At 41.3% G+C, this 14,976-nt stretch overlaps 1 protein-coding gene across 6 annotated transcripts in view; it reads right to left on the reverse strand.

The window, feature by feature from the left end:
- Nucleotides 1-14,976, reverse strand: part of INPP5B (inositol polyphosphate-5-phosphatase B) — a 71,797-nt gene that overhangs the window by 41,531 nt on the left and 15,290 nt on the right. For 4 of the 6 annotated variants that reach the window (XM_020983617.2, XM_078145462.1, XM_020983616.2 and 1 more), the window contains one exon: nt 11,159-11,284. In XM_020983617.2, coding sequence (XP_020839276.1) covers nt 11,159-11,284 — 126 coding nt within the window. Of the gene's footprint in view, nt 1-8,687; nt 8,732-10,897; nt 10,985-11,158; nt 11,285-14,976 lie in introns of those variants that run through there. The other 2 variants (XM_020983620.2, XM_020983619.2) reach the window with 2 other exon arrangements.

The raw sequence follows: 14,976 nt of genomic DNA on the forward strand, positions 1-14,976 counted from the left end.
AACCTCCCCTAAAATGCCCCTTTCTTCTTTTTCAAAAAAAGCTTAACAGCTTTCCACTTTATTCATAGGATAAAAAGCCTTCATGCCTCTTATAAAATTGGGTCTCAATTATTTCTAATGTTCTTTCTAACTCTGAGCTCCTATGGTTTACTTACATGGCATTCAGGCCCTTTGGCATCCATTTCTAATCTATTTTACCAAGCTTTTCTTTTACTACACCATAACACAAACTTTCTGATCTTTCTCTTAATTTGGATTGCTCAAGAAGTATCCTATAACTGGAATTCTAGTTCTATTCCTCTTTTTTTATGCAACTTCCACCCATCCATCAAAGCCTAGCTTATTCCCTACCTTCTCTGCTCTAGATCACAAGGGAACACTACTCAGAACTACTATAAAATTTGTCTGTTTCATTCATTTGGCACTTAATACTGTCTTGTAGTAATATTCAAACTTCTACCTATCAGTATATTTTCTAAACAATAAGATTATAAACTCCTATAGGGTGAGAACTATAAGTAAAGAGTTCATTTTACGTATTTAATTAATTTTCTTTCCTTAAGATATACAGACAAGGAAAAAGTCTAGAACAGTATTGTCTCTTGTGGGCCACATATTGGTTTAGAAAAAAAAATAACATTATGTTATGTTGTAGTTTTATTTATTTTGTTAAATCTTTCCCAATTACATTCTAATCAAGTTTGATGCTTCTGGTTTGGACCACCATGATCTCATCAGACAGAAAGTAAGTCTCTGTGTGTGTGTGGGTGTGTGTGTGTGTGTGTGTGTGTGTGTGTGTGTGTGTGAGAGAGAGAGAGAGAGAGAGAGAGAGAGAGAGAAGAGAGAGAGAGAGAGAGAGAGAGAGAGAGATTGAGGGAGGGAGGACAGAGAGAGAGTTCTCTTGCAATGGGTGGGGGAACTCCGTAACTTCCCCTTCCTGAGTTTCTTGAGGGGCAGGTCAGTGTCACAGTGATACTTTCCACATCATTTCCACCAAGAGTTAATTCCCTAGCGCTGAAGAATCTACAAAAACAATGTCTACAGCAAACATTGTTTCAAAAACAAAGCTAGAGTTAATCTTAGTGAACAAAAGACTCAATGAAGTGTTAGTTTTGTTAAAATATTTTCTCTTTCAATCATTGTTACAAGGCATGCCTCAATGGGTAGCAGGGAGGGAAAATACATTTGAAAATGAAGATAACAAAAGATAGCAATAAAAATTGTGAATAAGTTTGTATAATATCTATCTGTGACAGGTACAATGAACATTTCCTAACAATATCATCAGTAACTTGTCACCAAACTAAACCATAACATCTCAAATGCCACTGAAATATCACTTAGCCAACAGTTCAAGATACAAATTGAAGGGCTAGCGGCAATCCTAATTAGTACATAAGCCCCAGCAGGGTTGACTTTACTGAATGTCAGTCTGGTCATGTTCCCATTCTCTTCCTGGCTGTCCATCTGGCTTTCAGGATTTCAATACCATGCCTTAGCTGTAGTCTCACCTAGAATCTCCCCAATTCCTTGGGCCTCCTCACCCTGAAACATCCCTCTGCCATGCCTTCCTGGTCTCCTGCTGATGAATTCCTCAAGGAATTTCCATTGCAGGGAGGTGTCCTGGCCAGCCAACTTATTCCAAGTACCTTCATCCTTACACACGCACACATACACACACACACACACACACACACACACACACAACACATACACACACACACACACACACACACACACACACACTTTTTCAACTCCCTTTTTGTGTATTCTCTTTCCCTATTAGAAGGTTAGCCCTTTGAGAGCAAAGGCTATCTTTCTTTTTGCTTGTATTTGTATCTCCAATGCTTAGTACAGTGCCTGGTATGTGTGCTGTTATTAAATCATTTTTCAGTCACGTCTGACTCCCCATGACCATATATGGGGTTTTCGTGGCAAAGAAACTGGAGTGGTTTGCCTTTTCCTTCTCCAGCTCATTTTATAGATAGGGAATTAAGGCAAATAGGGTTAAGTGACTTATGCAGGGCCACACAGCTAGTAAGCGCCTGAGATCAGATCTGAACTCACAAAGAGGAGTCTTCCTGACTCCAGGACCAGCACTCAATCCACTGGGCCACCCAGCTGCCCTTCCTGGCATATAATAAGCACTTAACCTGTTGTCTTGCCCACATGTAACACTTCCTGTGTAATAGTGTTCTGCCAACCATTGTTTTTCAGTAAGCATTTATAAAAGCTATACTTACACTCTATAGATAGAGAAGAACCCCCTATGAGACTTAATAGTTTATGACAATGTAATATACTGGATAAAATCTGAGTAGTTTTCACGTGGTAGTTAACAGATGATGGCTGCTCAGTCACTATGGAATAACTGTTACCACCAATAAGAATGTTAATTCACTCATTCAATAAGTTTATTAAGTGTCTATTATGAGCAAGGCACTGTGCTAGGTACTAGCACATAACAAGCTTGCATTTAATATTCAACTACTACCTTCAATGGAGAATTCGATGTTGTCCCAAGTCAGAATGCTGTTCCAAACCAGCCTTGCTTCTTCTTCAGACACCAAATAGCACAGTTGTTTTTTTTTTTTTAACACCCAACTTCTAAAACAGGAAGCAGTTTAAGGTCAACAGGTTTCTGGACAACCCTTGTCATCACTAATCACACACTGCAGGATCTCTCTTCTGGTTTACATCTGTGAATCTATGACACACAGGATTCTTCTATTCTGAGTAACTTCTATTGGGTCATCAAGCAAAAAACCCTCCAAGATGAAGTAAACTGATACAAAGTTAAATAAGCAGATCCAGGAAAATAATATATGCAATGACTATCATGATGTAAACGGAAAGAAAAATAATCTTCTCCCCAAAAAAATACAAAATTTTGCAATTATAATGATCAAGCTTGCCACCAAGGAGAAGAGGCAGCCTCCCTATATTCTCTGCAGAAATGGGAGTCTATGGATATGATTGTTGTTTGTCCTTCATTCTCAAAGAGGACCAATGACATCAGCAAGGTGATGGCTTGACTTGCAAGTGAATCTGACTTAAGGGAGGCAGGGCTGTGCAATGTCACCAGCCTCACTCTTTCCTCCAGAGCCATCTGGGCCCAGTGGCCAGATATAGATCAGGATGACTGCAGATGGAAATGGAACATTGTATTTAATGTCCATTCGATTGCGTTGGCTAGTTTTTCGGAACTGCCTTTTACTCCTGTGTTTTTAATTATTTGTTCCAAGGGATGAGACCTTGGGGAATGGGAGGGAGCAAGGAAGAAAGACATATTTGCAAATGAAGATGGTATAAAAATAAAAGATATCAACAAAAACAATTTTTAAGAAAAAAGAAATCTTCCAAGGAAGAAGACACAGATTGTAGGCAATAGAGAAAAATGGTGTGTTGAATGTTATGAAATCACTTTATCCAATATTCCCCTCCCAGGGCCTTAGTGTCCCACCCACAGGGCCAAAAGAGAAGTGGATAAAAGAAGACCAAGGAGAAGTGAGGGCTGCCTATCCTGCCTAATGAGGAAGAAGGTAGTGCCCTCAGCACTGAGCAGCTGGGGGCCCCATCTTACCCTCAGCTTCTTGTAAAAATTCTACCTTAAAGGAGGAACAGAGCGGCTACATATTAACTGTGTCATTCCAAATCCTTACTTTTCTAGATCTGCAATCTATAACTATGTTCTCCACAGAATAGATGCATAGATATCATATTCATTGCATTTACAGGAGACAAAGCCAAGAAGGACAGCTAACACTTTGGATGACATAATCAGAATGCCACAATTTCAGGAGGGATATAGTCCCATCTCCATTTTATAGAAGGAAGGGAAGAGATGTGCCCAATGCTGCTGCATCAAGAGAGAATCAAATAGGTTAAAATTTCACTTTCAACTCTGCCCCATCTGAAACATCCTACTCCTTTTTTTGCAATAGACATACACCATTAACATTTGCCCTCTTCAACATTTAGCCTGTTGTCTCCTCCAAAGATAAAACTTCTAAAGCAAAAGCAAAAATCAACCTGGGGAAATTAGCCGGCTAAAGAAGCACTGGGGGGAAAAAAAAACCAACAACACAACTTTGTTCCAATACTGAAATCATTAGCATTTCCAAAAATAAACACCTCATTCAGTATTTAGTCACTTGCTTCAGATCACATAAATTACATTGTACATAAAGACTATTGCTACAATATGTCTCAGGAAAGAAATACCTAAACCAACGTAAAACATAAAACCATCATAAAACCATCTTTGCTCCAATAAATATTTACTGCTCACTCTGAGCTGTCTCTGACTACTCTTGTTTTCAAAGTTTCATGCCTAACTGAATGTTTATGGTTTATTTGCCTTGCTGTAATCTGTTCCTCAAAGAATTCAAAAGCAAATATTTTTTTTAAGGAGATAGAAAGTTTGCTGCTGTAGCCAACTGAGACTATGTCTAAAGTTACAAGGGACACAGAAGGAAAACAGCAAGTGGGGAAAAAGGAAGAAAGTGAATACACAAGAACCCTCTGTGTAAGAACAGCAAGGTGACCTAAAATAATTAATTTGCTTAGAAACCAGCATAACTTCCAGCCCAGGTAGAGGTAATTGGGAGGTCACTGCATACAGGTTAAGTGCAAACAAAATTCATTCTTTAACATTCCTTTCACATGGAATGGGCTTGTTGACAAATGAAACTTTGTTTATTAATTCCAACAGAAGAAAATCCCAGAACTTAGTTGCAATTTTTTTAAGAGGCCCAGGAGCTATTTTTCCAACAATCTCTCTGGCATCTACCATGGTAATCTGGGTTATGCTTTGTTGGGATCTTGCGATATAAATAGCATTCATTTCCTTTCAAAGGCCAGTCAGGCCATGATGCTTTGTTTGCTGGATCCCAGAGAGAGAAACCAAACAAAACGTAACACAATTCAATCTACATTTGAGTTACAACCCTGCCCACTTTCCACTAAACAAAGAATTTTAGAATAGTTCTGAAAAGACAAGGTTAGTTTCTTGCTCTCACCACCTTATTAAGTTACCTAAAGCTTGGTTCCAGTAAGACTAATGGGATTTGGGAGCAGCTATTTCCTTCTAGCATAGTGCTCAGGATTCCATGGAAGACCTGCCCCAGGGCTCTGCAGGACCCTGAGACAGAATGCAGGTATACACACACATTTAGCTGGGGGAAAGAGCAACTCATTAATCACTCAATCAGTGCTCAGTGAGCACACCTATGTGAATTGTATTTCATGTATCATGCAATGACACTGGATGCATGAGCCCTATGCAAGTAAGCTAAGAAAATGTCTTCCCCCCTGTGACCACTCTGAGAAAGAACACTGTTGTAAAGGCATCTCTAGCCACACAATAGTAATAAATGGGGCATCTCTTCTAAATCAAGCCACATCTACTTTAAAGGAGAAACCCCCACACAACAAATGGAAGCATAATAAAAGAAAACCATTTGCCAGAGAAGCAGTAGAAGATGTGACCAGTCCAGTTGTTCATCCAAATATAAGGCCTTTCAGGCTGAAGAAGGCAAAGAAACTTGGCAAAGAAGACAAGGCCTTTGGATGAGTTTAGCATCTAAACAGATGTGCATTTCCCATTTTGACACCAATTCAAAAGAATGAAGAATTGATGAGAATATGTTAATATTCTGGTCTGTGCTATGAGTGAGTGATCTACAGTTCTCCCTTCTCCCATAGGCCCTTCTGCCTAGCATGCCCATTGATGTCTCTAAAGCAGGAGCAAAGAAAGGGGCTGGTCCCTTTGAAGAAGCATCTGGGTTAATCAGTGAACTTGTGAACTGTAAGATATTTGCTAGAAAAAGAAAAAAAACCCACTTCTGATTTTTCTAGCAAGAGGAAACAGGAGAAATAAGGGACAGATTCACTTTCCCTATTAGTTAAAAAAACAACAACCCTCAACCATGGATAGAAGTGAACGAGGTCCAATGAGAGCAGAGGGTACTATCACCTCCATATTCCTAGGAACAATACCAATCTTCATGCACTCTAAGAATGAATGAAGTTTGGGGATTTTTGCCTGCTACATCATACTACTCACTCATATTGGGCACAGAGGCCAATAAAACCCACAGAGAGTTTTCAGAACATCTACTGTCTAACCATATCTCTCTCATCTTATAATGGTGAAGTTGATTTTTTTGTACCCAAGGATAAGACTTCAAATTTATCTCTATTGAATTTCAATTTATTAGATTTAGCCCAATGCTCTAGTCTAACAAAATTCTTTTTGGATCCTGTCTCCTATCCAAGGAAATAGCTATCCATCCCAGTCTTGAGTCATCTGCAAAGTTGATGGGCATGGCATCTATCTGTGCTGTTATCCATAATAGCTGCTAGCCAGACTACTGAATACAGTCCTGAACTTGGAGTCAGAAGACCTGATTTCAAACACAGCCTCAGACACTAGCTGTGTGGCCCTAGGCAAGTCACTTAATCCCTGTCTACCTCAGTTTCCTCATCTGTAAAATGAGGATAATAATAGCACCTCCCTCACAGGGCTGTTGTGAGAATCAAATGAGATAATACCTGTAAAGCACTTTGTAAACCTGAAAGCATGGCACAAATGCTAGCGATTATCATTATTCAAGTCACTGATAAAAATGACAAACAGCACCAAATCAAGCTTAGATCAACTCTACTAGAAATTCTCTACAACATTGTCATTGAATATTTAACAACCGTTCTTGAGCACAGCCATTCAACCAGCTCTCAATGTATATAATGCTATCATTGTTTAATCCTCAGGTCCTTAACCTCTGTTCCATGAACTTTTAAAAAATATTTTGATAAATGTATTTCAATGTGTAATTCATTTCCTTTGTCATCCTTCATATGTTATGCATTAAAAACATGATCTTGAGAAAGGGTCCATAAGCTTTGCCCAGCCACCAAAGGGGTCTCGTGACATAAAAGAGGTTAAGAACCCTGGTGATCCATACCTCTGCACTTTCTCCACAAGAATAGCATGAGAACAAAAGTCTCCTTAAAATAGAGCTAATATATGTTCCCAGCATTCCCCTCATTTACTAGTCCAGTCATCCCATCAAAAAAAGAAACAAGATTAGCTTGGCACAATCTGTTCTTGACGAAGCCAGCCGGCCTTTCTAGATGTTCATCAACCATCTGAACTTTTCTAGAACAAGGCTGCCCTGTGGAGGAATGACTAGTCTTGTTCTTTTTGGCCCCAGAAGGCAGAACCAGGAAAACAGAGTGGAAGCTTCAAAGAGGCAAATTGGGCTTAATGTCAGGTGACATTTCCTAACAACTAGACATCCAGAAGTGTAATGACCACCTCAAGAGGTCATCCAAGATCTGCCTCTTCTGCTGTGTCACCCTGGGCAAGTCACTTAACCTCGTTTGCCTTAGCTATCTCATCTATAAAACGAGCTGGAAAAGGAAATGGCGAACCACTCCAGTATCTCAGCCAAGAAAACCCCAAATGGGGTCATGAAGAGTCGGACATGACTGAACAAGAGCCACCTCTCTGGAGGTCTGGGGGTAGAGGCTGGATGACTACTTGTGGGCATGTTCTAGGAGAGATTCCTTTGGTTTATGGGGTGGACTGAATGGCTGCAGAGGTCCCTTCCAATCTCAGATTCTGTGAACTACAAGCCTTTAAGGTTACTTCTCGGTAAGTGGTTCAACATCTGTAAAATTATAGAGTTAGACTAGAAGATCCCTAACACTCCTTGCGACTTTAGCCTTCTAGGATTCTAACGTTCCTTTTTTTTCCTAGCCCCTCTCCATAGGGCAGGATTTTTTTGTTCACTTGTCCTGGAGACTCACTACACGTGGTTTCTTTTTTCTTTCAACCCTCCTTCCATTTTCTGGAAGACTTCTGTCTTGGTTAGTACCCTGGGCTATCGGGAAGTGGTTTCTTGCTGTTCCATTTTTTATTCCCTGTTTTATAATGTGCAGATAGTAGGGCCCAAGTCCAGAAGTCCCTGCTTTCCTGAGGCTTCATTACCCTGTCCCTGAATGGCCTTAATCTTTAACAAAGTTCCTCCCTCCTACTTGGTTTTTTGTCCTCAACCTACTCTCAGTGAGGTCAGTCTAGTTCTGGAATGCTAAATGTCTAGCCCTAAAGGCCTGGTCCTCACATCTCCACGCTTTTAATGAAAACATTTAATAACACTGTCCCACATAGTCCAAAGACAATTGTCAAAGAAGCAACTTTTTAACTAACAAAGCTACAATAAAGGCAAAGCCCTCAACAGTCAGGTAGCGATAGTTTTTAGAGATGGAAACAAAGACAGATATACCAGTGTATATCTGCTAAGGAAGCAGTTAACTAAGTTTAAACCTGGCCTGAGAAGACTTTGAAGGGCTCTGCTGGAAGAAGGAAGCAAGCTGGGTAACAGTAACACATTGACATGTGAAGAGAAAGAATGTACTTCAATTATTATTTTAGTATCATTACAAGTATTATTCCTTCAATCTATTAAGCACTTACTTATGTGCCATGCACTGTGCTAAGTTCTGCAGATACAAAAAAAAAAAAAAAGACTAAAAGCCAGTTCCAACCCTCAAAGAGCTCAGGGTATAATGGACCAGACAACAGGCAAACTGCTATGTACAGATAAGATACAGCCAGAATAAGCTGGAGATAATACATAGAGAGAAGACACCACGATGAAGGAGGAATGCAGGGGTTGTACCTTTCTTCCACCAGGTCCCTGAGAGCTTGATCACAGGCAGCTTCCTTCAGAGGGACAACAAAAAAAAATCCCTTTCATCTTTATGACTTACTTGTTAAGGTACCACAGAAGAGAGCACAGTATTGAAGAAATTTTAAAAAAAGTGGCAAGATCAAGTGGTTTGAGTTTCCCTTAGTCAAGTCTAGAAACAATACAAATGAACATCCCCATCAAGCACCTGAACTGCTATTTATGGAGGCTGCAGTGAAAGAGAAGCACTATTCTGTCTTTAAACTCTTGTGAAACCAGGTCCCTCCCAGTTCTCATGGCCTTGACAAAGCTCTCTAACACAGTCTTCAATTCCTGCCAATGACAGAGAAAAAGAGGCAACTCACTATCTTGTTATTGTACCCAAATTCTACTTGATATACTGGGCATTCATTACCACATCAAGGGAAAGGTCCTAACCCACTTGATCCCTCCAGAAAAGTCTTGGAACTGGGCCTACAGAAATCTGCGCTATTCCTTACCAAAGCATCAGGCTGACCTACATTATAAGCCTGCACTTAGCCAAGTTCAACCAAACAACTGGCCCTTGGGACTACACACAAATGCCCACCAGGGACTAGGTGGAGATTGCCCAATTATTTTTACCTTGCAAGCTCATCTTGGAGTCCAATGCTAACACTCAGTTCCTCAAATACTCAATTCACACATGGGAGCCACGATGACCTGGCTACTGTGACCTCAAGCAAGTAATTTCATTTCTCTGAGTTCAGTCACCCATCCACAAAAGGGGAGCTTTGGACTAGATTAACTCTAAGATCTCCTCCAATTCTGACATTCAAACATTCTGAGGAGCTGTGTAGGGAAGAATGACATAATAAAATTGTAGGTCAGTCCTGGAATGGATTGTAGAGATTACAGGCCAGAAGGAAGAAAGTGAGGCCCAGAGACAGAACAGACTTACCCAAAGTCAGACAGCTTGTCAGAAGCCGCCACTGGTCACATCACCTGACTATCGGGACAAGTTCCTTTTCACTTACTCAGATTTCTAGGGAATCTGATTCCCAGAAATCTATAGTCATTCCCTAGGATCTGCCAAAAGCCCAAGTTTAGTGTTAATTACTGATTCGTACAGACTCACAGGATGTTAGCTCCCTTCCAGCTCTTAGAGATCACCTAGCTCAGGGTTCTTAACTTTTTTTTTGATTCCCTTTCGAATTCTAGTAAAAGCTATGGACCCCTTTTCAAAATCATGTGTTTGAAAGAATAAAATAAAACACATAAGATTATAAAGGAAACAAGTTATATTGAAACGGTTACCAAAACATTTTTAAGTTTCAGAGACACCAAGTTAAGAACGCTTAACCTAATTGAACCCTCTCATTTTATAGATGAGTAAAGAAAGATGTAAGAAACTGAAACAACTTGCTAAAAAAAAATCGCACAGGGACTTCATGGCAGAATGGGAACTAGAACCCAAATCTCAATTCCAGCCCAGTTGCTCTTGCCTCACTATTATATATACAGTACTTCACTCATTCACAAGTATGCATGGTCTCTTTACCCAATGAGGACTCTCCCTCTACTGAAACAAAGTGGCTAATTAAGATGATTAATCTTCCTACCCCCACCTTGCTCACAGATTGAGTCGATGAATCTTCCTCTATGACCTGATTCACCCACCATCCTACCACGCAGTCCTGACCTCCTTCCCTTCACAGTGACCCTCCAATTCAACAAACATTAATTAAACGCCTACTATTCACCAGGCACAGGTGTCTAGAGACAAAAATGAAACAGTCTCTGCCTTCAGGGGGTTGACATTCTACAGAATTTTTAGACTCTCTTGAATAATCCCCATCTTCTACAGAGACACCCCCTTCCAATAATCTACTCTTCTTCCACAGTGACCTTCCGAAATAATCCGCCCTTCTTGCACACTCCCGAATAACTCTTGCACACCGACCCTCCGGTATAATCGTTCTTGTTGCGCACTGACCCTTCCGAATAACCCTCTCTTCTTTTACACCGATCCTCAAGAGTAATCCGTCTTTTTTGCACATTGACCACCCCCTCTTCCCCGCCCCTACCCTGAATAATCGAGCCTTCTTCCACTCCTGAGACAGAAAAGGGAAGGGGAGGCAGCAGGGCGGGAACCTCTTTCTCACCCCGCTAATTTGCTGGTCCACTAAAATGCCTCCGGTCTTTGGGGCCCCCAAACTGACCTGCAGCATTCCGCTCCCGAAAGCCGGACATGTCATCTCCCAGCCGCTGCCACAGCTTCCTCCCTCAGCTTCCTCACCCCTCCAGGAGCCCCCCACAGGCCCCCCCCCTTTCCTAGACGTCACGCAGCCTTCGCCAATCGAAGAACGCTCCGCCCGTAGAGCCCGCCCCCTTGCTAGGGCCATCCTCCAATCACCAGAGGCCTCCCGGCGGGGGTGGATTTCCCCAGTCTCCACCAATCCCCGCTCGTCCTGGGGACCTACCTGCGACTGCAAGAGCAGGTTTCTGAAGCTGCTGTTGCATCTTCGGCTGCTGTTCCTCCCCCTGACCTGCGCACCGGTAACGGCCCAGCCACCGGAACTGGGGATCTGGGACTCCAAGGCTTGGGGCTATGGAAGGAAAGGTATAACTTCAGTTCCAGGCCCAGAGTGGGGTAGAAGCGCTAGCTAGATCCGCAGCGCTGCACATCTTAAGCGCCTAATAAAAGCTAGTTGATTGAGTGAATAACTGCGCGCTGTTGCTGGGAAAATCACTTCTGTTGCTAGATGGGCATAAAAGAGGCATCATGGTGTCATGAATACAGTGCCTGAGCCGAGTTAGTTTCAAATCCCGATTCTAATACTTGATTACCTGTGGGATCATGGGCAAATTACTCAACCATTTTACCTGTACAATGGGAAGAATAATAATACCCATAGAACCTAGCTCACAGGATTGTGGTGAGGATTAAAAGAGAATATACTGCATTCCTAAAGACAGTTACTATAAATGCCATATACTATTATTTCTATAGAATTTGGTTTCAACATCTAAGTCAACCCACTTCATTTTGCACAAGATCACCCAGTTGCCAAAACTGAAATTTTAACAAGGTCTTCTGACTCCAGATTCAATGCTTTTTCTACTGAACCATGCTGAGTCTACTTATTTCTTTCTGACATTCACAGAATTTCAGAGCTGCAAGGGATCTCAAAAAGTACCCAGTCCAACTCCACCCTAACAAGTAGCTATCCAGCCTCCATTTAAATACTTCCAGACCCTCTAGTTCACTACCTTACTAAGCAATCCATTCCATTGTTGGATAGGTTTTTCAGAGCTTTGCCTTTTACCAAGCTAAAATCTGCCTCCCAGAAGCACTCTCCCACTTTTTCCTTTCCCTCCCTCCTAGTTTATGCTCTGAGGTCAAGCAGGACAATTCTAATTTCTCTTCCTATTGACAACTTTCAAATAAGATAAGACAATCAGGTTGCCTCCCTTCTGCCCCAATTCAATTGTGCATATTATCTCCTCCAATGCAGGAGGCAGGGAACTGTTCATTTTTTGTCTTTGTATCTTTGCTGTTCTTTACTCAAGACACTCCATCTTCTGACTGACCGTTTTTCACTAGTTGTCCTCTCATGCCTAAAATTTTCTCCCTGGCTTTTTTCAAATATCACCTAACACTCCACTTTCTACAAAAAACAAGAAGCCTTTCCCAGTTTCCCTTAATACTAGTGCCCTCCCTGTCTGTGATTACCTCCAATTTATGTGCATATATATAGTTTGGACTGACTTCTTTCATGTTGTCTCTCCTTTACATTGTGAGCTCCTTGAGGGCAGGAGCTGTTTTTTGCCTTTTTTTCTATCTCTAGTGCTTAGCACAGTATGTGAGGCATATAGTAAGCACTCAACAAATGTTTGTTGAATGGTTATCCCCATCATCTAGCCAGTGCCTGCCTAACACTTAGCAGGAGTTCAATAAATACTTGATTAATTGGTTGAACTCAATCTTACAAGCATCTGTTTAAGTATCTGCACCAGCTAAGGTTGCAAATACAACAGTGAACTAGTCCCTCCCCTAAGAATCTTCTGTTCTACTAGGGAGAAATGACATGTAGACAGATAAGTCAATATACAAATATATACAAAACAAAAACAAAGTATTTGGGGAAAGAGCAATAACAATTAGAATCACTGAGTTTCAGCCCTAACAAAAAAAGACTTCCTCACTCCTACCCCAACATTCTCCAGACCCTGAGATTGGGACAGAAAAGGGGAATTGATACAAGGGAAAGAGCCCTAGGATGAGTCAAGACCCTTGGATTCTGGTTGCAGCTCTGTTACTGACTCATTTTGTGACCTTGAGCCTCTCCTTGGGCTTCTTTCCTCCCTTACAAATGATAAGATTAGAAGAGGCCTCAGAGGTCCCTTAGGACATTCTCTGTGTCTCTCTTTGGTCCTAATTCAGAAGAGCCTACTTCCCTCTGCTCCCCTGGCTCCAGGTTGCTCCCTGGTGGCCCCCTCTCCAGGTCTTCCTGGGACAAGGGGACCTGCAGAAATCTCCATGGCTCAACAGCCAGGCTGTGCTGTACCCGAAGAGAGAACAGGAAATGAGCAATATGGGGAAAAGAGAGACAGGAGAGATGCAGGCTCTGGATGACCACAGCTCAGTACTAGGCCTGAGGACCTCAAAGCCCTCACACATAGGACCTTCTTCTGGGGACACTGGATAAAAAGGACTGGCATCATTAAGCCCTCTTGCATAGGGGACTCACTCCACAATGCAATTCATGTACCAAGGACTGCCATTTCTGTCTCCGCAATATCTATCACATGTGGCTTTTCTTCTACCCTCTCAACCTCGTTCAAACACTCATCATAGCTTGCCTGGTAGAAGCCTCCTCACTGGTCTTCCTGCCTCCAGGAGATCCCTTCTTCAGTCCATCCTCCACATTTGACCTGAGAAATCTTCCTAATGTCTCACTAGGATCACATCACTCCTCTCCACCAAATTCTCTAGGGCCTCCTTATTGCCTACTGAACGAAAGTATAAGTAATCTCTTGTTTCTGACATTCAAGGTCCTATCAGCACCTCTTGAAAGTACCTTTCAGTCTTATCTCCAACTAAGCAGTTGCCCCTCACATCCTCTCTACTCTAGTACTCTTTAGACCCCATTTACATCCTGTTCTTTCTTATCTCCATCCAATTGTTTACACAGGTGAAAATTCAACTCAACAAATGTATTAAGCTCTTATTATGTGTAGGGCATTGTGTTATGTGTATAGATAAAGAGATTTCCCCTTCCCCTTTTAAAAAAAATAGTATCTGACCTCAAGGTGCTCACATTCTACTTAAAGGAGTGAAGGCTTCTTGAGGTCAAAAAATCAGACCCAGAGGCACAAGCAGTAGAAATCCAGATGTGGAAACCAGTCAATTAAAAAAAAAAAGGAAGCAAGGAAGGAAGAAGGAAGAAGAGTAGAAAAAATGCCGCCAGGGGTTCTTAACCTTTTCAGTATTGTGGGTCCCTTTAGCAGGCTGACAAACCTATTGTCTCCTCATAATCATATTTTTAAATGCATAAAATAAAATATGTGGGATTATAAAGGAAACCAATTATCTGGCTAATAGCTAATCTTTAGTGTTTAGTTTGTGTGAGACACTGTACTAAGAGCTTTGCAAATATTTCATTTGATGCTCACTATAACCCTGGAGTTAGGTGTCATTATTATCCTCATTTTACAGATGAGGAAAACTGAGGCAAACAGAGGTTTAGTGGTTTGCTAAATCACTAAAACTAGTAAGAATGTCAAGGGCCTCATTTGAACTCCTGTCTTCCTGACTTGAGGCCTATCTATCCCACTGCACCACCTAGCTGCCCCTAATTAATAAATATTATGACATTTTCCTTGTTTAAGATTCCTATAAATTTATCTCAAATTGTCTTGGAGAGGAGACATGTCTGAGGGCAGGGAAAGATTGTGCCAGATTAGATATTTCTCTCTTTAAGACAGAAAATGCTTGGATTCATAATTTAAATTTTAAAAATTGTTTCTGGCAGAAATGTGCCAACCTAATTATACTTTGGTTCTATCCCAGGCCCTGTTCTCTTCTTACTCTAGTCTATTTCACTTAATGATCTCATCAGCTCACATAGTTTTAATTACCATCTCTAATGCTGAGAATTCTCAAATCTACCCATCCTGCCCCAGTCTCTCTTCTGACGTTGAATCTTGCATCTCCACCTGCTTTTCAGACATCTCAAACTGGTCGTCCAATAGACATCTGAAACTCAACATGTCCAAAACTGAACTCGTCTTTCTG

This window comes from Phascolarctos cinereus, unplaced genomic scaffold (genome assembly GCF_003287225.1).
Source record: "Phascolarctos cinereus isolate Bilbo 61053 unplaced genomic scaffold, phaCin_HiC Scaffold_726;HRSCAF=1367, whole genome shotgun sequence".
NCBI lineage: Eukaryota > Metazoa > Chordata > Mammalia > Diprotodontia > Phascolarctidae > Phascolarctos > Phascolarctos cinereus.